The sequence below is a fragment of the Aquila chrysaetos genome (genome assembly GCF_900496995.4).
Source record: "Aquila chrysaetos chrysaetos chromosome W unlocalized genomic scaffold, bAquChr1.4 W_unloc_3, whole genome shotgun sequence".
In the NCBI taxonomy this organism is placed as follows: domain Eukaryota; kingdom Metazoa; phylum Chordata; class Aves; order Accipitriformes; family Accipitridae; genus Aquila; species Aquila chrysaetos.
The window spans coordinates 1,768,831-1,795,419 of NW_024470323.1; the positions used below are offsets into that span (position 1 = coordinate 1,768,831).

The 26,589-nt window shown below is 44.3% G+C and overlaps 1 protein-coding gene across 2 annotated transcripts; it reads left to right on the forward strand.

Annotated features, from left to right (window-relative positions):
* The first annotated feature begins 22,486 nt into the window (after positions 1–22,486).
* LOC121233032 (endogenous retrovirus group K member 6 Gag polyprotein-like) lies at positions 22,487–25,477 on the forward strand. Of its 2 annotated transcripts, none has more exons than XM_041121617.1 (2): positions 22,487–23,553; positions 25,439–25,477. In XM_041121617.1, exon 1 carries the CDS (start codon positions 22,553–22,555, stop codon positions 23,525–23,527), a length of 975 nt encoding a protein of 324 aa, XP_040977551.1. In that variant the 5' UTR covers positions 22,487–22,552; the 3' UTR covers positions 23,528–23,553; positions 25,439–25,477. The 2 variants fall into 2 exon arrangements, with proteins under 2 accessions (XP_040977551.1, XP_040977550.1); XM_041121616.1 differs by lacking the exon at positions 25,439–25,477 and adding an exon at positions 23,661–23,789.
* Positions 25,478–26,589: the final 1,112 nt, after the last annotated feature.

Here is a 26,589-nt window from a genome sequence, read left to right on the forward strand (position 1 = left end):
TTCCCCACATGATTGCATTCTGGCCAACCTGTAATGGTCAAGTTACCTCAAATTGGAATTGTAACCCTGATACTGACCAACCCGAGGGGCCTGTATGCATGGGAAGCAAAAGATAGTTCTGATTGCATACATCGGATAAGTAGTAGATGGGTTATACCAGATTTCTAACCAATTTATTGTCGAGCGTGTATATATTTGAGCAGCTCTCTTCTCTTTAAGTTATAGGACTGTTCCAGTAGAAGAAGGATAAAGGACAACTGGGAAGACATGGGATGGAGACCTCACAGACGTTGATCTGAAGTGTGAACTGTACCTTAGAGGAATTGACAAGCTACACAGACCTGGAGCATGGATCACGAGTTTTGATCTTTTGATTTTCGTATGTTTGTTTTGGTAGGGATAATTGTTTGTAAATCTAAGTGTTAATAGCGCTATACTATGGCTGTAATTGTAAGGTTTTTTTGTAATAATTGTTGTTAGTCCTATAATAACCATAGGCATAAGTAGACAATCTAGGATATGGAATAGACAGCCTCGGGCTTTTGAGCAACACATTGATGGCTCCCCAACTGTGAATCATACTGAACAAGACAATGTGATCTATAAGATGATACAAGGTTTTGCTTGCATGCTTGATTTTTCTCATGTGACTGTTTGCCTTTACCACATACCCCCACTCAGGGGATCCCCATAACAGCTCTCCCCGTGGATATGGGTAAGAATTTAGATTGGCTCTGGAATCAAAATAAGTCTATCATTTGGGGTGAATTTGAATGGAAGTGGCCACTTAACAATACATTAAATTGAACTTCTGTTTGGAGCCTAAATTGTTCCTATGCCCCACTTTGTCGGGACAATAAGACTTTAGGATGTAGGGGCAAACAGCCCCAATCCTCCCAACGGCCATGTTCCAAACACCCTTGGGCAGATACACGGTATGGGGATGAGCCATATTGGGGAAAACGCTTAGTCCTGAGGTATGTGGAACCGGTAAACACCCAGTGGTGCTTTGAGTTTCCTTCAACACCTGGTAATTCATGTATGTGGTTCGATGTGACGGAAGGACCACCTGCTAATTGTTTATGGTCTCAAGCCCATGAGGAGAGAAAAGATGACAGGAAGGAGTGCTATCCCTGGCGGTCTCGACAAAGGTTCTCAACACAATCCAATGTAAAAAAAACATTGATACATTGGCTACCATACACATCTTGGAATTGCCAATGAAAGAATCCTTTAGCACCTAGGGTTGGAAGGAAAAAATAAGATTCTTAGCAATTCATGTATTTATTTTTAAACATGTGCTTGCTCTTATTTTACACAAAATATGAGGGAAAGTGATTAAATTAGCTCAGAACTTATGAAAAGTTAGGCTAAGTTACCTTGCATTTCCTGTAAATTAGCAATGTGTACAGAGGCAGTTTAACATGAGTCAGGTGATGCAGTTACTGTCTCTTTTTTTTTTTAAATCTAGTCCTCTTATCTCAATTTGTCTTGCAATTCTTTGTTTACAATTTAAAATGAATACGAGTGTTAATCAGAGCTCTGAACAAGCCCTTGCACCAGGTGCCACAAGGGTGCCCATATGTTTTGAGGAATAAAGCATATTTAACAACTGGAGTGAAGAAATGTTGATGAAAACTCCCATGACTGTTAATGCACAGAAGATGCAAGATTGGTTGCAGACTGGGTGGAGATGGATGGTAACTCTGAATGAGTCTGGAAGATAGTGTTTGGGGGTTTTGTTTGGTTTCAGTTTTTGGTTTATTTGGTTTTTACCATGCCAGTCCCCAGGATTGACTGGGGGAACTGGCAGTTGGCCTTAATTCCGTGATTATCTTTAAAATTAATGTTTGGAAAAGTTATGCATTTGTCTTTTCTTCAAGAGTTTAATAGCAGTTTTTGAATCATGCCTTTTTTTTTAATTTTATTTTTTATTTTGTCATCATCAAAGAAATCTCTACTGTTGCCTTTCTGCTCGTTTTACCTGAGTGTCATGGTTTCAGCCCAGCCGGTAACAAAGCACCACGAAGCCGCTCACTCACTCCTCCCCCCCAGCCCCGGTGGGATGAGGAGAAAATACGAAGAAATGCTCGTGGGTCGAGACAAGGACAGGGAGGGATCACTCACCACTTATGGTCATGGGCAAAAGACAGGCTCAACTTGGGAAAAAAACCAAATCAATTTAAATTACTACCAATCAAATCAAAACAAGGATAATGAGAAGTAAAACCAAATCTTAAAACACCTTCCCCCCACCCCTCCCTTCTTCCTGGCTCAACTCCACTCCTGGTTTTCTCTGCCTCCTCCCCTCCAGCAGCGCAGGGGGATGGGGAATGGGGATTGCAGTCAGTTCATCACACATTGTCTCTGCTGCTCCTTCCTCCTCAGGGGCAGGACTCCTCACACTTCCCCTGCTCCAGCGTGGGGTCCCTCCCACAGGAGACAGTCCTTCACAAAGTTCTCCAACATGAGTCCTTTCTGCGGGCTGCAGTCCTTCAGGCACAGACTGGTCCAGTGCAGGCTTTCCCATGGAGTCACAGCCATCTTTGGGGGCATTCACCTGCTCTGGCATGGGGTCCTCCACAGGCTGCAGGTGGGCATCTACTCCACCGCTCACCTCCATGGGCTGCAGGGGGACAGCCTGCCGTCTCACCATGGGCTGCAGGGGCATCATCTCCTCTGGTGCACCTCCTCCCCCTCCTTCTTCACTGACCTTGGTATCTGCATAGGTGTTTCTCTCACATTCCAATCTCCTCCCCCACTGCAGGTTTCTCTTCTTAAATATGTTATCCCAGAGGTGCTACCACCATCACTGATTGGGTTGGCCTTGGCCAGAGGCGGGTCCGACTTGGAGCCAGGGGAGCTTCTAGCAGCTTCTCACAGGAGCCACCCCTGTAGCCCCTCTCCCACTACCAAAAACCCTGCCACACAAATCCAAAACACTGAGTTAATTTGCTTTGCCAGAAAGGAGTATGTGCCTGTTCCTGATCCAATGCCCAAATGCATTCCTTTAGCTACCAAAAGAAAAAAAAAAACAAGGGGGGGGGAAACATATAAATCATAGACTGGTAAGGAACTGAATTGCATCAAACCTAACCTACAAATTTACTATTTCCCTTGTGCACCTTTGACTCCTATGTGATGTCCCTTGCAAGGGGAGTTTGCTGCTGCCACAGCCACGAATGGCCAGCTTCAGCTAGTTCAGCTATCAGCAGCCGTTTAGTTGCACTCAAAGAGAGCAAAGCTGCAGCACAGAGCACAGCTAGCCCTGCCTGACAGCTCTGTGGGCTATACAAAACCCAAGAAGCTGGGCAAATACACACGTGTTTAGCACACACAGAGCTCCACGCTACTGTGGACCTGCTGCTGCCTGCACCATAGCTAACTAGTTTGAAGCCAGATTGGGTGTACACCAGACTATGCTGCAGCTTGTAGGGCGGGCGTACCCCAGATTCATATACCTGTAACATCCTAAGAACAGAGGTTTTTGAGCTCCATCTCTTATAAATTTCTTTCTTCTAAAAGAAGTTCTTCCCCTTCTGAAAAAAAAACACAAACCACTTTGGACAACAGAAGTGCAAATTTCTTATGCCACTCTGGCAATATTTTCATACCTTAGTCGGAGATAGCATGAGCTAATAAGTGCATATTCCTCCCTATACTGACTCTGCAGTCTAGATGTCCCATCTATGCATGGATACACTGGGCTGTGTTAGAAGGTGGCTGATCTCAAGCCATTTCCTCTTTACACCAGTGCAATACACCAAACCCAACCGGGGGGAGAGCATGGACCAGCACCAAACAATTAGCTGTGAGGAGAGCTGGGTTCAAGCCCAGGCTCAGAAGGTAGTACAGATGCAGCCTGTCTGTCTAAACAAGCTGATGCTTTGTCTCTTAGTCATCTGATGGTGTCCTGGTTTCAGCTGGGATAGATTTGTCTTTCTAGTAGCTGGTATAGTGTTATGTTTTGGATTAAGTATGAGAAGAATGTTGATAACACACTGATGTTTTCAGTTGTTGCTAAGTAGTGTTTATACCAAGTCAAGGACTCTTCAGCTTCTCATGCCCAGCCAGCAAGAAGGCTGGAGGGGCACAAGAAGTTGGGAGGGGACACAGCCAGGGCAGCTGACCCAAAATGGCTAAAGGCATATTTGATACCATGTCATGTCATGTCCAGTATATAAACTGGGGGGGAGGGAGTTGGCCTGGGGGGTGGATTGCTGCTCGGGAATTAAATGGGCATCAGTCAGCAAGTGGTGAGCAATTGCATTGTGCATCACTTGTTTTGTATATTCCAATTCTTTTATTATTAATATTGTCATTTTATTATTTTTATTATCATTATTAGTTTCTTCTTTTCTGTTCAATTAAACTGTTCTTATCTCAACCCACGAATTTTACCTTTTTCCTTCTGATTCTCTCCCCCATCCCACTGGGTGGGGGGAAGTGAGGGGGTGGCTGCATGGTGGTTAGTTGCTGGCTGGGGTTAAACCGGGACAGATGGATTCATTGTTTTGTTATGTAGAAGAATCTTAAGTGATGTTAAGAGTGTGACTGGAGGCCTCCAGTCTCTCTGGCCCAGGACCCCTTGAGCCCAGCCCAGTGCCCCAGGGAACTGAGGTCTCTGCCCAGGCTGAGGGATGCATCTGCCAGTTTCCCATTTCCAAGTTCAACCAAAAGTGAAGCTGAGCATGTATTCCAGAGACACACATACACAGACACATACACAGGAGGACATACATAGGACACTGACACAGCCTGTCACACAGATTACCACAACAGCACCTACATACAGGACTTTCATAAAACATAAACATAGACAGCCATGTCCCCTTCCTCATATTTGGCTGGTAGAGATAGAAGGTCACTAGTGAAGGCACACATATGTCACTCTCTATGTTCACAAGACCACACGGATCCGCAGTGCGCTTGTGTCTGTGAATAGGCTGCCAGGGGAAGTTGAAGAGCAGCAACAGCTTTCAGGGCTGGCACCTTCCTTGTGGGAGAACTAGCCAGACGTTTGCTATTTCGGGCTTTGGAAGAAGCTGCACAGGTTTTCGAGAACGCACAGCCTTTGGCAAAACCTCAGAAAACCACAGCTTTGTTTTTAAAGAAATAGTCAGTGAGGACATAAAGTCATCCGTAAAGCTTGTGACATCATGGGGTCAGAGCGATTTGAGGAAGCAGGAGTGGTGCTTAAAATCTGCAGAGAAAGAGGCAGAGGCATAGAACAGTGTAGGACAGCCTCTCATGGGTATGGCCCCTTTTTGGGTTCAGGGATCCCCCAGCAGAACTGAAATCCTTGTCCTTTTGCCTATAGCTGTTGTGTCGTCCACTGCAGCCCCTGAGAGGAGACCAGTTCCTTACAACCCCAGCCTTTTGTTGCCTCCTCACCCACCCTCCTTAGAGCCTGGGAGGAGTCCTATCGCTTTCCTGCGCTCAGCATCATTGCACACCCCCACATCTCACTACTCCCTGGAAGAGTCCTGAGCATGCCATGAGGGAAAGGTTCCCCTTTTCTAGGTTATGAGTATCAGTGCTTGAAAAACCTGCTTGATGAAAAACATCAAAGCCATTCACCTCTGCCTGCACAGTTGAGTTTCAACCTGTTACCACTGCCTCTTTGTGCCTTCTTCACCAGCTCCCAGGGACAGTCACCTTGTCATCTCTTTCCCTCCATGATCTCTTCACTATGGCCCTCAGTGGGACTAAATAACACCTTCAGAAAATTGGGGACGTGCAGCTGACTTGTACTTTTCCAGAGGTCAGTGAAATCTTCTTTCATCATCTGCAGTTCAGGAACTTGGCACCAGAGGGCTCATTAACATGCCAAATGCCCTAACAAGCCACGTCTTTGGGCATAACTTTCCTTCCTTCCTCTGTTCTTATGCCGTTAGTTTGAGAGGTTTAAGGAGCGCAGTCCAAGTGAAAAGTATTCAATACCAAATATCAGTAAGAAACAACTTCAGCTTTTTCTGCTTCTTGTTTTTCTGCTTACACATTAAGGTATACCAGCAAACTCCAACTGATACTGATCCTTAATGTCTCCTAATGGACTCTGAATATGCAGAGAAGCCAAGACACTGTATGTCAGACATTTTATGGGAAGTCTTTCGTCCTACCTCCAACCCCACCGCTTCTCTCACCAGCCATGTGGAACTTAAAGCACCTTTGTTCAATTCTCAGCTTTCTGCACTGCAGTCAGTTGCTGCATGTTTCAGTCCTTTGACACCAGTTGCCACCTTCTTCATTTGGAGAACAAGCTGCACAGAGACACAGAACGATGTTTCTTAATTGCCAAAAAAACAAAACCAAAGGAAGGTGTAGCAGTGCTACATATCAAGGTGCCGCGATTAGATCACTGGTCGGCCTGGACCAGGGAAGAGACAGATAACACACATGGTGTGAGTGCCAACTCCGTCCTTTATTGCGCAGTTAATTCCTTTTATACTAACAACGGTAGGTGGGATTACTGATATGTCATAGGGAGGCGACGACTAGCCTTCTACCTTTCCGTGACATCGCGAGATCTTCCGAACGGTGTTCCCTACATCTCCCCCTCCTCATGTCCAACTAGCTCCCATTGGTTACACACACTATTCATGCACTGTCCACGCATCCAGTTGCACTCAATGATTGGCTGCATCAACACTGCACACGCGCATAAACATAAAATATAATTGGTCATACTAACTAAACATACGAGACTTATCTCAGTCTAATTGGTCAAGATAAACTGCCGAATTGAGGTTGTTTGTGCCAAGTTCTCTTTATCGTGGAATATGCACCTGTGTTTTTCTAATTGGTATCTTTCTTATTTTTGTCTTCTTGTTTATTCTGTTCAAGGCCTTCTAAAGGCGTCTGGAATGCTCTTGTGACCGTTAGCTAAATATGTTCCCACAACAATTCCCCCTCCCTTTTTCTATTAGAAGAGCATTAGCAGATCTAGTCACCACCATCCGCGAACTCAGGCCAGCAATCGGTAGGTGCCAGCTTTACGTGGGCGTCCCCACAGAGGCAACGATGGCCTTGCTGTACACCAGCTCGATGCTCTTCGGAAAATCCCGGTATTTGTACATTTGCAGAGGAATAGATTTCAGCACACGTGGCCAGCGGGTGCCAAAATTCACCTCAGTTGAAACATAGGGAGCCTATGGCACATGCGGTCGCTGGCCAGACGTGCCGCACAAGTCACAGCCATCCTGCCTATTGGTTCACGGGCTTAGTGTTGTGGTTGCAGTGCACAGAGAATCTTGACCCGTTATGTTGGCTAAGGTGACCTACAAGATATATGAACACAATTAATTAAACACAGTAAAAGCAACATTATACCTAATAAAATACACAAGAATAAAAGAAACCCCGATTTTTAACAAAGATACAAACCAACTCCTAAGTCCCCATCCCGCAGCTAAATGCTCCAAGCCAAAATGACATTTTTCTTAATTGCTATAAAGGTCTTGCAGCGCCTTCTTGCCTCTGCAGTTCTGTTATCTTGTTTATTAATTGCTCCAGCGTCAGAAATTCGTAGCAGATACCCAAGACGTCACAAGCCAGGAAAGGATAACAGCAATCTGTAAAGAAAAAACACTCAAAACACTATGAGGTTAGGACAGGACGAACCATGCGACTAGGGACCCATTTCAGTAGCCCTTCAGGTATCTGTACACAGGCGTACCCCCGCCTGAGGCAACGCAGCTCAAACGGTCCGTCCCATTGGCGTGTCTGGGGATCTCGCACACGGACCAGTGGGTAGGGGCCTTTCTCTTCCGTAGTCGTAAAATGTTGTTGCGCCGTCGTCTGGTCCAGGTCCCCCCGAATTGTCTGATTTAATGAAGTTAACGCAGTTAACAGGAGACGCTGTGCACAGAGAACAGGTGAATTATCCCGTAAGCAGGAGGGCTCCGCCTGGTCCCCCTCCCTAAGCCGATCTAGCAGGGTCTTTAAGGTTCGATGTGCTTGTTCTACAATGGCCTGGCCGGTGCTGTTATAAGGAATGCCATGTACAAGGGCTATACCCCAGATTGCACAAAATCGTTTCACCTTTTCCGCAGTATAAGCTGTACCATTATCCGTCTTGATCTGTCGTGGAATCCCCAGTTGGGCTATGCAAGCACGCCAGTGTTGTACAACCGCCAAGCTATTCTGCTTCCTGTGCGCTGTAGCGAGAATATATTTACTATAGGTGTCTACGGTAACATGCAAATACTGTAGTGGCTTAAAGGGAGCGTACTCCGGTCCACTCATGTTGACTGCGGGCTACTTATGCTAACTCTAAATAATCAGGCTCAAAGAAATGTTCCCCCATTTTCTATGAAATCTCCCACAATTTGCCCTTTGTTTTTTTTTTTTCCGTGCAAGATTCCCTATATTTCATAAAAGAATCCAACTTATATATGTTTCAACAAAGATCCAGAAAGTACTAACAACTCACAGCCAATACTACTAGCACAGGAGGGCATATCTGACCCAGCTGGGATGTTTGCCAGTCCTCAGAACAGTTAAAGATAAAAACATTCCATAGACATACTCGTGACTGTCTTCAGCCACATCTTCCCAGGCCTACACAAGGCCATCCTCCAACCAGACCTTGTAAAGCTAGTTCTTCAAGGCTTGGCAAACATGCAGCACAACAAATTCTAACGGTCAATCTTGAAAACAAATGCCAGGTGTTCCGAGCTGCTCCCACATCTCCCCCTTTTTTGTTTAGGAACATCAGATTCACGAGGAAGGCAGCGAGGACTCTAGCTTCGAACTGACGCAATCCTTGTACTGCTCCTCAGGTGATTCTGATTGCTGCAAACACACAAATGATTAATAATTCTCCAATAGCAATATAAATTCAGATACACAAATTTAAACCTTCAAATCATGTTTTTGGATTTAAGCATTCAACAGTATTAGACAATTCTTTGAAAAACACCTTATTCTGCTAATTTCGTATATTTCCCATTTGATCTTGTAATATCTGTGCAAGGTCTTAGGTCTCTCCTGCAATATTAGTAGCAAATGCACCTTGCAAATGTGCCTTCACCTAATTCCAATCACATACACTTTCATTCCCTTGTAAAGGAGTTACACAGAGCCCTTGTTTTTGAAATTCCCAATTGCAATGTAATTTCATTCTATTTTATAATGCATTTTGTCTATGTGATGGGTTGATCCTGGCTGGACACCAGTTACCTACCATAGCTATCCTATCACTCTCTCCTCCACAGCTGGACAGGGGAACGGGAAATGAGGTTTTGTGGTTAGTTCATCACCATTATCTCTGTCACTTCATCCTCCTCAGTGGCAGCACTCATCGCACTCTTCCCCTGTTCCAGCGTGGGATCTCTCCCACGGGAGACAGTCCTCCACGAAGATCTTCAGCATGGGTCCCCTCCACAGCGTGCAGTCCTTCAGGAGCACACTGCTCCAGCGTGGACCTCCATAGACCACAGGGGAATGACCCGTCTCACCATGGTCTTCACCACGGGCTGCAGGGGAATCTCTGCTCCGGCGCCTGGAGCATCTCCTCCCCCTCCTTCTTCACTGACCTTGGTGTCTGCAGGGTTATTTCTCTTACATGTTCTCACTCTTCAGCTGCCATGTCTGTGTGTTCCGCAACCACATCTCTCTTCCCCCTCTCCAGCCGTTTGTTTTCATTAATTTTATTTTTTTTCTGTCTCTTCCTCTCTCTCTCTCTTTTTTTTTTTCAATTATTTTTATGCAAGCCAAGTTACATGAAATGCTTTTGCAATCATACGTTCAACTATTTTATGATACGTGGTACAATCATTACAACTGCTAATATTACAATTAAAATAACTAAGCCATGCATAAGCAAATCTTTCAACCATCCTGTAATTCCAAAACTTGTTAGCCATCCAGTTAACCCTGTGTCAGTTATCGTGAGCCTTTTACTGTGAATCATATTGATATCGGGAGTTAGTAACGTAAGTTGTCCGAGGCTACATGGCCTCCTGTTAAGTTTCGATGGAATTCCTCTCCCACGCTCTATTCCCACAAATTAAAAACATCCGCGTAGGTAAAGCAGCTGGAATAGAAAAAAGAGTGTGATATTCTGGAATAGATATAGTTACACCAAGCTGTAGCATTTCTATATACAGGCAAAATAGCATTTACATTCTGACCCTTTCAAGTGGTGTTATGGGTGTAATTAAACATCACACAGGGATTCATGATGACTGATCCTAAGAACTCTAACTCTTGAGGTTCTTGCATTTCTTGAGGCAGGTGTGCATACAACAGGAAAAGTAAATATGGTATCTCCTTGCTGTAGAGCTTTTCCTCGACAGCATTGCATCAAACTATGTGTATTTTTTCCCAAATTAAGTGAATCGTCACGGATTAGACAGAGGCACAGAGTTAGAGGGATTAGCAGGAGAAGGAGATACAGGCAGTGCAGCAAAGTCAGGTTCTGTTTTAAGTTCAGCAAACCCTGGAGAGGGAGTACCAGGCGATTGGGGTGGGGGGGTGGGGGACGGCGGCGGCACGGCAGCGGTCCCGGCCGCGCAGAGGCCGCGGGAGGCAGCGGCGGGACGGCCGCGGCAGGCAGCGGTGGAGGTAATGAGGGATATAAATCCGGCTCTTTTTCAGAGTCCACCCTGCCTGATACAAAAGAATTATTATCAGAATCAGAATCCTGCTCATTAGCGGCCTGCTTACAGACTGCCTCCTCAAAAGCAGTATCAGGTTGTACCCGCCTGCAAAACTCGTTGCAAGGCCGCCACTACCGGACGCGCTTCCCGGTGTTGCTCTCTCTCCAGTACATGGCGTATCATGTTACCTAGGGACGAACCCGCTGGCAAATGAGAGACAAGCGCTGCGCTCTGTGGGTTAGCTTGAGCCCTAGCACATTCAAGCACAATCGCCTCTTTAGCCGCCTCCGGGAGGTTTGCCGCCTACAGAGCAAGCTGAAGCCGCTCTAAAAAGGCAGTAAACCTCTCGGCAATCCCCTGCCGAACTTTCACGCAAGGGGGGTCCGCTCTATCCATGGCCGCGACACGCCTAAGAGCGGCCAAGGCAGTTGTTGCAACTGCCGTAAAGTCACGCCCGCGTATGCCCTGTGCCTGTGCCCGAGGCGTTGCAAACCGTCCCTCCCCCATGAGCTGCCGAACCACCCGCCGCAACTCCTCTCATGGATACTGGGGGGGAGGGGCGCATCAGGTCCCGCTGGTGCCGCCCCTACAGGAAAAACCTCCGTCTCCGCCGCACCCTCCGTGCCCATGTCCGCAATCAAAGACGGACCACTCTGCGAGCCCCGCTCCACGGCCGCCCGCTCCGTCTGAGTCCGACCCGCTGTCCCCGAGGGCGCTGTCCCCGCTGTCCCCGAGGCGGCGCTGCACCCGCAGACACAGCAGCTCGCGCCGCCAACCAGCACGCCTCAGCCTCCCGTCCCGCCGCGACCACCTGCTCCACCTTCCCCCAACTCTGCGATCGTTCAGCAGCCCCGCGCTCGGATCGGAGCAAGGACTCCCGAATCTCTCCCCAATTTGGGGGGCTCAAAACTTATCTAGGAGACTCAATGTCCCCCCGGCGCAGCATCCATTGGATGCATTCGCCCGTGAGGCCCCTCCTAATCGAACCGCGGGCACCCACCTCATAAGCTAACACCTTTAATACCTTAATCGCTTGCGCAAGCCTCATCGTCGCCTGTGCGGCCGATCACGTCGGGGTCACCACTATGTAGCAGTGCTACATATCAAGGTGCCGCGATTAGATCACTGGTCGGCCTGGACCAGGGAAGAGACAGATAACACACATGGTGTGAGTGCCAACTCCGTCCTTTATTGCGCAGTTAATTCCTTTTATACTAACAACGGTAGGTGGGATTACTGATATGTCATAGGGAGGCGACGACTAGCCTTCTACCTTTCCGTGACATCGCGAGATCTTCCGAACGGTGTTCCCTACAGAAGGTATGGTTCAATAAGAAATAAACCACCCTCCTCAGCTGTATATTAAGTCCACCTTACCTCCTCTGAAGTCCACTTTCCATGGTGGATTGTCTTAGAGCAATAGAAAACACATTTTTGTGTCAAGCACAGATCCCAAGAACCTCAAAATACCTCCCTGCCCCAGGCTCTGTTTGTCCATATTCGCTGACAGTGAGTCACACGCTGAAGTCAGGAGCTCCCTCCATTCAGAGAAGGAAGCAAAGAGGCAAAGTGAATGAAATGCTCTCTTTTGAATAGCCAAATCTGCACTAAACCCAACATATCTGGATTACAGGAGCATCTTCAACTAGACTCTGCAACATCTAGACCCATTCATTTCTTATTCTTCTCCAGCACTGGACACGCTGAGTGCAATTGTCCAGCCTTGCCTTTCTACTCAAGGGACAAAATCAGTTGTGTCAACTGAGATGCTTTGGCCTACCCTGCCTGTCCACCAGCTCCTGCTCCAGAAAGGCTCCTCTCAGCCCTGGGTCACATTTCCTAGTGCCATGTGGGGTCTTCAGCTACCCCTGGGAATCTTGGGAGGCTGTGGCCATCTCTATGTCGGCAACTGCATCAACACCTGAAAGAAGGTTTAGGCAGAATTTGAAACATACGCAGAAAAGATGTTGTGTAATATGTGTGTAAGTACTCATTTTGACAACCTTGACACTGATCTGTAAATTCTCATTATTTTTCCACAGGCCATGGATATGGACCAGCAAGCTGATGACACTTTCTCTCCCTCTATTTAAATACATATTTATGCATTCAGTCTCTTTTGAGTAGTAACATTTGAATTTGCTCAAGTAGCGTCTGATTTGATTCCTATCCTCCATTGCCTGTTTTCTGCCAGAGTCCTTCCTTCAGGCACCAAGGCCTGGGAGACCTTGCTGGTGATAAGAGCACATAAAATATCTCAGATCTATCTATACTTACTCTTACTAAACTTAGGAGTGTTCCCATATAATCTTTACTTCTTCTTTACCTGTCCCTGAAATAATAACTGCTCGTTATGGTGCCCTTGAATTTACCTTCAAGTTTCAACTCAGTTTTGATATAGGTCATTTTTGTGCTTGGAGGAAGCTTTCCTTGAAGGGCACTGTATGAAGCTCTGCTGCCCTTCAGTGCTGATGGCCATGAGACCCCAATAAAACTTCCCATAATAGGCCGAAGTCTGCTCCTCTAATGTCTGGCATCAGCAGTCTTCTCTTTTCCTTCCTCTCTCTCCTCCGGAGCTAGGACCTCACTATTTCTTTTTCACAACAGAAAAGGCTGACTCTGACCGTCAGTTCCCTGGCCAGCTGTGCCTTGTTGGCAAGTATCAGATCAATGTTTGTATTAACCTTGCTGGCCTATCTGGCAGCTGTGTGAAGATGTTCCCTACAGACGCTCCAGGAACTACCTGGACTGTTTGCATGCTGCTGCGTTCTCCTTCCAAAAAATGCCAGGGCCGCTAAAGTCCCCAGTGAGGCCCAGGCTTCTATATCCAGAGACTTCCTTGGGGTGCTTAGAAACGACTTTGCCCACTTCGTCACACTGACTGTGCGTTTCTCAACTCCAAACACAACGTCGCCTTTACTGGCCCATCCTCTGACCCTCACTCACAAGGGCTGACCCAGCTTCTCACTGGCCCCATTAAGGAGTTCCATACACTCAAGCAACTTCTTCACTTTGAGGGAACCCCACTCCTGATCCTTCCAGCCTGTCTCTGCTGAAAACCAGTACCCATCTGTTTCAGTACCCCAAGGTATGTCACTTGTCCCACCATGCCTTTGCAATTCCTTTTTGGATATCAAAAAGCACAGGCTCCATCTCATCCAACACAGAAAGGGAGTTGTGATTGTTCCACTATCTCTCTCTCTAATGGTATCTGTTATGGTACCTGTAACTGTATCTGTATCAGTAATGGTATCTGTATCTGTGCATGGACTTGCACTGGTTTTTGCAAGTTTTGTTTTGTTGTCGTGGTTTAACCCCAGCCGGTAACTAAGCACCATGCAGCCGCTCACCCACTCCCCCCACACCCAGTGGGATGGGGGAGGGAATCGGGGAAAAAAAAAGTAAAGATCATGGGTTGAGATAAGAACAGTTTAGTAGAACAGAAAGGAATAAACTAGTAATGATAATAACAACGGTAATAACATGACAATATTAATAAAAGGATTGGAATATAAAAAACAAGTGATGCACAATGCAATTGCTCACCACCTGATGACTTGTGCCCAGTTAGTTCCCGAGCAGCGATCCCCCCAGGCCAACTCCCCCCAGTTTATATATTGGGCATGACGTCACATGGTATGGAATACCCTTTGGCCATTTTGGGTCAGCTGCCCTGGCTGTGTCCCCTCCCAACTTCTTGTGCCCCTCCAGCCTTCTTGCTGGCTGGGCATGAGAAGCTGAAAAATCCTTGACTTTAGTCTAAACATTACTTAGCAACAACTGAAAACATCAGTGGCTTATCAATGTTCTTCTCACACTGAACCCAAAATGTAATACTATACCACCTACTAGAAAGAAAATTAACTTTAACCCAGTTCTGAAACCAGGACATATGTGCATGTGTATTTTGTTTCTGTATGTATATGACTAATTCTATCTCTACCTGCAATGATAGCTCTAATGGTATCTGTACCATTATGGGTCTCGGTATGTGTGTGACGCTCTGCAATACTGTTGCTGTCTCTATCTGTACCGGTATCGGGATTGGTAATGGCACCTGTAACGGTACTTGTATCTGCATCGGTCGGTACATCTAATGCTATCGACAACTGCCACAGGATCAGAATGCAAAGGCATTTGTAATGCTACGAGTGTCTGCAGTGGTCTCTGCATCTCCTAATGTACCTGCACCTGCCTTTGCATCAGCAATGGTCTCCACAGAACGGCATCTGCAGCTGCAGAAGTATCTGCACTTAGAAGGGCATCTGCATCTGCAATAGTATAGGTTTCAGTGTCTGCATCTGTGACATTATAAGGAAAGGAAAGGTATGTGCCTCTGCAATGGTCCATGCAATGCTTTTTGCAGCGGTACTTGACTCTGCAATGCCATTTGCAATGGTATCTCCGTCTGAAGTGGCATCTACATGTGCAATGGTATCTGCATCTGCTATGGTATTAGCAATGCTGTCTGCACCATCAGTAGCCTCTGCAATGATAACTTCTGCAGCAATGGTGTCTGCATATCTACCTGCACCTGCAGTGGCTTCTCCAAGGGTATCTGCAGTGGCATCAGCATCTCCAGTGGGATTTCCATCTTCAATCGTGTGTTCACCTGCAATGCTATCTGCAATCGTATTTGCACCTGCAATGGCATCTGCAGTGGTATATGCACAGATATGTGAAATGATAACATTATTCTCATACTAAATCCAAAACATAACACTATACCAGCTACTAGATAGAAAATCTAACTCTATCCCAGCTGAAACCAGGGCACCATAAAATGTTACTCTGTGCTCTTATTTTCAGAGGTCCTCAGCTTTCATATCAGAGTTTGTGAAGCATAAGGAAGTGATGACTTATTAACGTTACAGAATGGTTCTGTTGAGCGTTAAAAGACAATTTTAAGTATTATTGTGTATTTATAAGGAAAATTAACCCATACATGTTTGGATTCTTGTTCAGACAGTTGTTGCGTTTTTTTGATGTAGTATTTTGGGGTTTTCCATGCAGTTCACTTAAAACTTTTAGTACAGATCAGTTTGGTGCACATAATTCTGCAATAATTCGCGGTTGCTTAAAGACAGAACTTCTGTTCCTCAAGATTTTGCATTTTCTTTTCTTTTAGGCTTAGTGTGTAACAGAGCCTGGAGCAGGCTCTGATGTGGCTGGTATAAAAACAAAGGCTGAGAAGAAAGGAGATGAATATGTTATTAATGGCCAGAAGATGTGGATCACAAACAAACTTATTTTTGTGGAAAGCAAACTGGTGTGTTGACTTTTGACTCGCATTACATTTTCTGTTATTCTGTTCTATACTGACCTGTGTGTGTGTCCCCCCAAGTTAGATACTAGTTTTTCTTAAAGATCTGTTACCAATCTGAACATTCATTATGTTTCACCACATTACACTTCAATCGGTGACCAGCTTATCAGGACAAGGTAGAAGGAAGCAGTCTCAGTGCTGTGCAATGCCTAAGAAGGAAACTGAGCGGTGACATGACAACTCCATTCAAGAATGCCTCTCCATTTTTGCTGCTATCAAACAAAATTAATTCCACTTTCTCTTCAGGGAAGGGCAGCAACAGTAAGAGTTAACTTGCAAAGTACTCGCCAGGCTCATGTTACAAGGGACCTTGCTTTGTGGGTGTGGTGACTGAGATCAGTTGCTTCTGATGCTGCTAGAAACACCTCTCACTTTTGGTGAAGATAGAAAAACTCTAGGATTGTGGTGTTACATTTTATTTTCTTAAGGGAAGACATTTTCCAGGTGTCAAAGAATCCAGATTTTGCTGTGGTGTCTATGAAGGTGCTTTACAATATAGACCTCTTTCATCACATCTCACATAATAAGATCATACTCACCCCCAACACATAAATTCTTTTTAATTCAAGACAAAAAACTTTCTACATTCACGTATAAAGCTGACTTTTCTTGTTATTTGTTTCCTTGTTCAAGGCAGAACCATTAAGGGAATCTACCTGTTATCTACTGATATTGCTGAACACCATAAATGTGATTTACAACTGTTTAATTTCTAACAGAAAAAAACTTATTTAGAACTTACACTTGGAAGAACAAAGTTAAGATCTTTGAAATCAGGTCATAACTTAACATTTTGCATTCAATACTCTATTTCCTAAGCATTGATTTCTGCATATATGCTGTGAATAGGTTTCTTTTGTACTCTTTGTGAAGCTGATGGTAAAATTAAGACTTTGAATACATGGAAAAGGAGGAGAACCTTTGCATGTTGATTGGAAGGAATTTACATCTTGACTTTTGTGGTAAGAGATGCACTGAAGCTTCCTCTCTCTCGCTCCCTCTCAGTTTATTTTTGAAAGGCCCAAGAAAAAAGGGTTGTTAACTTACTGATAGATTTATTATATGGTACAAACACACATAAAAAATTTAACATGTTAGCTAGGAAAGTATCTGATTGTTAATTGTGAGGATAAACTGACTCCCCTCATCTTTGTTTTACACTAGGTATTTTTTGCTAGCTCGTACCGATCCAGATCCAAAAGCTCCTGCAAGCAAAGCCTTTACTGGATTCATTGTGGAAGCAAACAGCCCTGGAATCCAAATTGGAAGAAAGGTGAAGAGTATACCTCTTATTTGACAAGCCGGGAATTATTATTCGCTGCTAAACCAATAATGCAACAAATTGCCATTAAAGAAAAAAGACTGTGAAGCAACTGAACATTTTCAATGATCTTTTCATTTTCACAGCATACAGAAGCTATTCATAAGACGTACTTAATAATTATATTTTTATTCATTCAGATAAGGAACTATGCAGAATGGTCTAAAGTAAGGTGACTTTGCACAGCTGCAAAAGAATGTCTGAGAACCATTTAATCGACAAGTGCCAATTAATGTGAACTAGCATGCCTTGAAAGTGTAAGAAGCAAGGTGGAAAACTTTAACCATAAACACACAGTGTGCTTTAATTTTAGCTCCTCCTGCTCAAGGAACAGGCCTCGGAGACACTGGTGCTAGTTCTCTTTTGGCGGGGGGTGGGGAGGGAAGAAAGAAAACAAAGAAAGTACTAAAGAAAGTACTGGTTTTAGTAGCAGGCAAAACTAGACGTTAAACATTAGGAAAGGAATCTGAAAACTTGAAAATCTCATTTATTTGTTTGTTTGTTTGTTTGTAGTACAGCTGTATTCTACTACTGCCTGCATGTTAGGTTCTTTACTTTTTCCTCTCCCATCTCAAAGGATATAGATGAACTAGAAAAAGACCAATGAGTGATTACAGCTAAAGAATTGATTTCACATACAGAGAAAGTAAATGCCCAGCTGTGATGAATTAAGGGCATGCTGGTCTGTAGATGCAAAACTGTCATTTGTTGTAGATATGGTGATTTTTAGATAAAAATGAAGTGTTTGGGGGGGGGGGAAAGGCTTATTGTATGCTTTGAGTAAACTAAAGAATGAAAATGTGTTGTACCTTGGAAGAATCCAATTTAGTTGCACCTCTATAAACTTCCCTTTTCAGGAAATGAATATGGGTCAGCGCTGCTCTGATACCAGAGGTATTGTCTTTGAAGATGTACGAGTTCCAAAAGAAAATGTATTAATAGCTGAGGGAGCTGGCTTTAAAATCACAATGGGAGCTTCTGATAAGACCAGACCACCCGTAAGTATCAGAAATAAGTTACTTAAAAAATACAATAGGCATTTCTGATTTTCATTCTGTGCTATATTTAATTCAGGTAGCAGCTGGTGCTGTTGGGTTAGCAAAAAGAGCACTCGATGAAGCTACTAAATATGCTTTGGAGAGGAAAGCCTTTGGGAAACCAATTGTTGAAGTAAGTTAAATATATACAAATAAATATATCAAAACCCTATGTTTTCATACCAGATGTACTACTAGTGCGTTTTCAAGGTTGTTCCTCGACATTTAGGACGTCCGATTGATTATATCTCTGCCATTGCTTGGGTTTTCAAGTATACGGCTCAGCACTATCTAAGTAAATCTAGCTATGCAGTAACTCCTGGGATTCTTCTAGAACTTACTGATGATAACAGTAAAATCACAAAGAAAACTCCACCCAAACCCCTGAAATGCATGTACTGTCAGGACAGACTTAAGTTCTTCAACTCTAATGAACAGGGATTTTCAGGGAAGGAAAAAACCTCTGTGAGGTACATGAAACAAGACTCACAGTATTAATATGAATAGAAAACATTGCCAATCACACCGCTTAGCAGGTTTTAAGAAATACGAATAAACAGCAAGCTAAGTACAGATCGCATGAAAAGTAAAGCACAACTTCATAATTCAATACTTAATCCCTGTGCCTAAGTGGATTTTAGAATTAAAAACTTGAAAATCTAATTCAACATTGTTTTAGGGTGGTTTCGAGGATTCCCAAGAAGGCGAACACACACACACTGACTATAAGGGGAAAAAGCAAGCTAACATACCGACCCGAGGACTGTAAGGAAGATGGACCATCCGTACATTCTTGTGCCATCTTGCGCCGCGAGCTCAGCCCAGCAATCGGTAGGTGCCAGCTTTACGTGGGTGTCCCCACGGAGGCAACGGGGGCCTCGCCGTACACCAGCCCGATGCTCTTCAGAAAAATCCCGGTATTTATACATTTGCAGAGGAACGGGTTTCGGCACACATGGCCAGCAGGTGCCAAAACACGCCTCGATTGTAACATAGGGAGCCTATGACGCATGCGCTCGCTGGCCAGGCGCGCTGCACGAGCCATAGCCACCCTGTCTATTGGTTCATGGGCTTTGTACATGCGGCATATTGTCATCATCCAGCAGTCACGCGCCAATCATGCACACAGCTGTGCTGTGCAACAGCCTGCTGACCGTCCTCCCCCAGTATTGCTCAGCTCTCTTATCTCCATGGTCAGCATTCCAAGCAACAGGCAACAAACCATCCATTTTCTGTGCTGACTGCGTTTTCCTCGGCTATCTACCTCTCCCCCCAGTGTACAAACATACAGTTGAGAACCTAACCAAATTATGGAGAATTCCTCAAGTACAATTTCCTGAGTGTGTTGGATTTGCAAATTAAGAAATTAAGACGACTATATTCTTCTTGGATGTCATAGAATTTTAAGCTGGCAATGTTAACTTGGTTTACTTCATCATTCGTAGCACCAAGTGGTGTCTTTCTTTCATGCTTGCTGAAGTGGAACTGGCTAGGATGGCTTACCAAAGAGCTGCATGGGAAGTCGATGCTGGTCACAGGAGTACCTACTACGCTTCCATTGCAAAGACATTCGCAGGTGATGTTGCAAACCAAGTAGCTACAGATGCAGTGCAGATTTTTGGAGGAAATGGATTTAATATGAATATCCTGTAGAAAAACTCATGAGAGATGCTAAAATCTACCAGGTGAGTAAAAGAGAGAATGTGTGTTATGGATGCACACACAACCAAATACAACAGGTGTTAAAGCTCAGATTTATTCTTCCGTAGAAAAGTTAGTTAGAACTCTGGTAACATTTTATAAACCACAGGCTCAATGATTTAAGGGGAATTAGTACTACACAGCCAACTTAAGAATCCTTGAGATTTAGAAGTGATGACTCAAAATGCATATATCCCTCACCTAAAAGATGAGGGCTCTCTCCCTCGAGGAGTTACCTCAGGCAGTGCCCCGACGCAAGGGGGAGTCCCCAACTGCAGAACCACTGCTCCGAGGAGGACTGATTCCAACACGTCCTCCGGTGGGACCCCATTTATACCCCTGTCGAATCTGATCTGTGGTCATTTAATCCCTATTGGCCAAGAAGGTCACTTCAGTGTACCTGGCATGTCTTGACTGTCCAGTTCAAATTTCAACCTACAGCCTCTAGGGTTTCGGATTATTTTAACTCTTCTGCCTGCATGGAGAAGTTTTGTTTCCTGCTGCTGGGGGAAAGTAATGCCATACCTGCAAAGGAGAAAAAATCACCTTGGGTAGCTTCCTTGGAGGAGTCTGAGGCTGATACCTGGAATCTGATGTCCCTATAAGGAAAGGCCAAAAGACTCGGGGAGCTCCTGGGAGGAGTCACAGGGGAATCCTGGAGGGCAGATCTTCCTCCAAAAATGAAAAAACCTCAAGGGTAGCTTCCTTGGAGGAGTCTGGGGCTGATAATGAGATCTTAGGTACGTAAAGCAGATGTCAAAAGACTCCAGGAGATGCCTGGGAGGAGTCTCGGCTGGGTCCCGGAGGAAAGAGCTTCCTCCAAAGTTGAAAAATAATCTTGGGTACCTGCTTTCAAGAAGTCTGGGGCTGCTATCTGGGACCTCAGGTCCCTAAAAGGGAGGTCAAAAGACTCTGGGAGCTCCTGGGGGGAGTCACAGGGGAATCCTGGAGGGCAGAGCTTCCTCCAAAAATCAACAACACCTCAAGGGTAGGTTCCTTGGAGAAGTCTGGGGCTGACACCTGATATGTTAGGTTCGTAAACTAGAGGACAAAAGACTCTGGGAGATGCCTGGGAGGAGTCTCAGGTGGTTGTCGGAGTTGAGGGATTTATCTAAAGGAGAAAAAAATATCTCGAGTTACTTACTTGGAGGAGTCAGGGGCAGGTAGCTGGGATCTCTGGTCCCGAATGCTGAGGTCAAAAGGTGTAGGAAATGCCTGGGAGGAGTCACAGGTGGATCCCGGAGGGGAGAGCTGCCTGCAAAGGAGAAAAATCATCTTGGGTGTGGACACATATTTAGCTAACATCGGTCGCAAGAGCATTCCAGACGCCTTTAGAAGACCTTGAACAGAATAAACAAGAAGACAAAAAAAGAAAGTTGCCAATTAGAAGAACACAGGTGCACATTCCACGATAAAGGGAACTTGGCACAAAGAACCTCAATTCGGCAGTTTATCTTGACCAATTAGACTGAGACAAGTTTCGCATGTTTTAGTTGATATAACCAATTATGTCTTATGTTTATGCGCGTGTACAGAGTTAGTATAACCAATTATATCTTATGTTTATGTGCGTGTACAGTGTTGATATAATCAATCATATTTTATGCTTGTGCACGTGTACATTGACTTTGCAGAATATGTGACTATAAGTATGTGTGTGTTTTAGCAATAAAGGGTCGTCTGTTGTCTGCTCTCAAGATTACAGGCGTCCGTCTACTTCAATCTCCTCAAATGGTGACCCCGACGTGATTGCGGGCCGAGAAAACGCTGGAATTGCTGGAAGTGCGTCCGGAGGAGACTCTAGCCGAACGATCGTCTAGCCAGCCGGACTGAGCGGACAACTTTCTCCCGGGAGATCAATCACCCTGCTCGTTTGGAAGTAAGGTGAGCGGCTAGAAGGATTAAAATGGGTGCCCAGATGTCTGTGGAAGAAGGGGCAATTGTACAAATGCTTTCGCATATCCTCTCCGTGAGAGGGATTAAGTATGATTCAAATACTTTACGTATGATGCTGAAGTGGCTTAAGGACCATGGTGCCCCCACTTCGAATGTAGAAGTCTTTGAAATTAAAAATTGGGAAGAAATGGGAAAAGTAATTTGGGACTTCGTATCGCGTGGGGACGTGAAGGCTCAGAAAATCTCCGCTACGTGGAGATTGGTGCTGGAAACGTTGAAAGCCCTTAAGGCAGAAAAAGAGGTGGCTGCTGCTGTAAAAATTTCAATTGAAGATACCCCGGAAAAAAAGAAAAGTGTATGTGGCGAGGTGGTAAATAATTCCGACAGTGATGAGCAATTAACCACTGAGGGAGATGTCATTAATGGAGGCAACGATCAACCTTTAAGTAACCTGCCTCTCGAGCAGAGACCTATCCCCTCTGCACCTCCCTATGAGGCAGATACATCCCCAGGAGAAGCTATAAAAAAGCAATGGAAGGGCATAAATGATAAAATGTTAACCGAAGGTCTAAATCCTGTGGCTTTTCCAGTTACAGTCAGGCAGAATGCCCCAAACGTGTGGCAACCTTTCAATTGGGATTTAATAACAGAAGTATGGAAAACAGTAATGGCTAATGGACTGTCTGCTCCGTTTAGTCAGGCGTTATTGGAGAATATATTTTCTGGTCAAATTTTAATGGGCTTTGACTGTACACAACTGGCTACAATGATTTTAACCCTGACTCAGCGTCTATTATGGAAGGTGAAATGGGCAGAATTATGTGATTTAGCGGCACTAAGAAATTTGGACCGCCCAGAAGGAGATCCGCGGTATATGATCACTTCTGCACAAATGATGGGGACTGGTGACTTTGCAGATGTTAATAGGCAAGCAAGGCTACCGGTGGAAGCATTACAAGAATCAGCTTCCTTAGCTCTGAAGGCAATGGTAACCTTGCCTGAAGCTGGAAAGCCACAACAATCATTTACAAGTATAAGGCAGGGTAATACGGAACCTTATATGTCCTTTATTGATCGTCTGCGAGATGCTATTGAAAAGCAAATAGATAATGCTGATGCCAAAGAAGCATTGATAATAAAACTGGCCGTGGAAAATGCAAATGCAGACTGTAAAAAAATACTACAATCGATGCCAGGAAGAGTGACGCTAGTAGATATGATAGAGGCCTGTAACAAAGTTGGGTCTTTGGAGCATAAAACTACATTAATGGCCAATGCTTTTGCTGTAGCCATGCGAATGGATACAAAAAATGTTAAGAAATGCTATAAATGTGGACAACCGGGACATTTGCAATTTCAGTGTAAAGAGGGGCGAAACAAAGTGGAAGTTGGGCCTAATATATGCCCTCCTTGTCATAAAGGGAGACATTATGCTAACCAATGTAGATCTCGTTTCACAAGTGAAGGTGTAGCTCTGCCACCTCAAGGTACCCCATTGCCGGGAAACTACAAGAAGAGTGCGAGGAGCGGTGCGATGACCCCAACAGCTCCAAAAGGATCCCAGAACGGCGCCAAGAAGGATGTCTGGCAGAACTGCCAGCCCGAACAGCTGGAAGTGCCGGAGTGGATGTCTCAACAATAGAAACCATCCTACTATGGAACTCTCAGGTACACCGTGTGCCAGTAAACGCACAAGGACCATTGGGTAATGGGCTTAGTGCCCTGTTGTTGGGACGGTCTAGTATAACATTACAAGGAATTTTTGTGCTTCCCGGGGTGATTGATGCGGACTACACAGGTCGCATTTATGCTATGATTTGGACGCCGTCTCCACCAGTATCGATACAGGAAGGAAGCAGAATTGCACAGCTAGTCCCTTTTAAAGCAAATGTACCATGTAAGGTTAATCAGCAGCGTGGCAATGCAGGGTTTGGATCTACGGGATTAGAAGCTCAAATTATGTGGTCAATGGAGATCAATAAACCAAAACCTAGTATATCAGTAGAGTTACAAAATGCAAAGAACAGGCCAGAAAAAATAAAATTACAAGCATTAGTGGATACTGGAGCAGATGTAACGGTTCTGTCGTGGGAGGACTGGCCTGTCACTTGGGAGCTTTCTGAGATGGATTCGAAACTGTTCGGTGTGGGAGGATTATCAAAAGCTCGACAAAGCAAATATATGGTTCAATTGATTTGTCAAAATTCAGTTTCTTATATCAAACCTTATGTAACCAATATCCCTATGAACCTGATAGGCAGGGATGCATTAAGTCAAATGGGATGTGTGCTTAGTACGGGAGACAATTTGTGGCGCGGCCATTGACGGGCGACCATGCCTAAAACTGAAATGGAAAACAGAGGAACCGGTTTGGGTAGATCAATGGCCGCTGACTGGATCTAAGGTCGCCATCTTGAAACAGTTAGTACAGGAGCAATTGGAACAAGGGCACTTGGTGAATACCACGAGCCCTTGGAATACACCAGTTTTTGTCATTCCAAAAAAATCTGGGAAATGGAGACTGTTGCATGATTTAAGGAAAATAAATGAAGTAATGGAAAATATGGGAGCCCTTCAATTAGGGTTACCCACGCCTACTATGATTCCACAAGGATGGAACATTTTGATTATTGATTTAAAGGTTGTTTCTTTACAATATATTTAGACCCGAAAGATGCGGAAAAATTTGCCTTTTCTATCCCCACCATAAACAAACAGGAACCCATGGAACGTTATCATTGGGTAGTTCTGCCACAAGGAATGAAAAATTCTCCAACCATATGCCAATCCTATGTATCCCAAGCTCTAAAAGGGTTTAGACAACAAAATCCAGACTTGATTACTTATCACTATATGGACGATATCTTGATAGCAGGGAAAAGAGAGTTATCCGAAAAGCTCAAAGAATTGACTACAGAATTGTCTGATTTTGGTTTAAAAATAGCACCAGAAAAGGTACAAAAAATGCAACCATGGAAATATTTAGGCTGGAAGATTTTAGAAAAAACTGTAGTTCCACAAAAACTAGAAATTACAGACAAGATTGAAACATTGAATGATGTGCAAAAATTACTGGGGACAATCAATTGGGTTCGAACACTGTTGGGAATAGATAATGAGCTTCTGACCCCTTTATTTGAAATGTTACGAGGCGACACTACCTTAACGGCACCTCGACAATTGACCCCTCAAGGTAAACAAGCATTGCAACAGATAGCAGATATAATATCCCAGAGTCAGGCTTTTAGGATTAAAGAAAATCTTGACATTAATCTTAGTGTTTTAAACCGAGAAAAACAACCCCTCGGGATCATATATCAATGGGAGGGGAGTCACAAAGACTTGTTAAAAATAGAATGGATCTTTTTAGCTCACCAGGCCCGAAAACCCATATTTTCTTGAACTGAAATGATTTCAGAATTAATTATAAAGGGGAGACGTCGGATTATTGAGATTTGTGGACAAGAACCACACACGATTGTCGTTCCTTTGACTCAAGGATATTTACAATGGTGTCTACAGAATAGCCTAACTTTACAAATTGCTTTTGCAGATTTCGAAGGAAAGATAGATATTCATCTTCCTGCACACAAAATGTTTACCTTGCTTCAAGATATACAACTAGAAGAAAAAGAATTGTGTGCAGAGTTACGTACTGATGGTCCTATAGTATTTACGGATGGCAGTGGAAAAACAGGAAAGGCAGTAGTAGTTTGGTGAGGAGATTGAAGTAGATGGACGCCTGTAATCTTGAGAGCAGACAACAGACGACCCTTTATTGCTAAAACACACACATACTTATAGTCACATATTCTGCAAAGTCACTGTACACGCGCACAAGCACAAAATATGATTGGTTATATCAACACTGTACACGCACATAAACATAAGATATAATTGGTTATACTAACTCTGTACACGCGCATAAACATAGGACATAATTGGTTATACCAATTAAAACACGCGAAACTTGTCTCAGTCTAATTGGTCAAGATAAACTGCCGAATTGAGGTTCTTTGTGCCAAGTTCCCTTTATCGTGGAATGCACACCTGTGTTCTTCTAATTGGCATCTTTCTTTTTTTGTCTTCTTGTTTATTCTGTTCAAGGTCTTCTAAAGGCGTCTGGAATGCTCTTGCGACCGATGTTAGCTAAATATGTGTCCACAGTTTGGAAAGAAGGTCAGGTATGGAAAAATCACATTGTCACATGTGAAGGCTCCCCCCAAGTGGTGGAACTTCAAGCTGTAATAGAAGTATTTAAAAAGTGGCAGGATGTTGAGGTCAATATTATTGCTGATTCTTTATACGTGGTAGGTGTAGTAAAACGCTTGAGACGGGCTTATTTGAAAGAAATTGATAACATCACATTGTTTGAAAAATTTAAGATGTTGCTATTTCTGTTAAACCAACGGACAAAGTGTTATTATATAATGCATGTGCGAAGTCACACCAGTTTGCCTGGATGGATCACAGAAGGGAATAAACGAGCTGATTTACTAGCTAATCCTGTATGGACTGGGCCACCCCCCAATAAACTTCTACAGGCACGTGGAGCTCATAGTTTTTTCCACCAACCAGCAAAAGTATTAGCCAAACAGTTTCAAATTTCTATAGCAGATGCCAAAGCCATCATTCAATCCTGTGCTGAGTGCCAGAAATTATCTGGACACGGAGATGGCGCTGTAAATCCTAGGGGTCTGCAGT

Excerpts from the sequence above, each read along its gene's own strand:
- LOC121233032 (XM_041121617.1), top strand. The coding sequence starts at position 22,553 with ATGGCTAATGGACTGTCTGCTCCGTTTAGTCAGGCGTTATTGGAGAAT.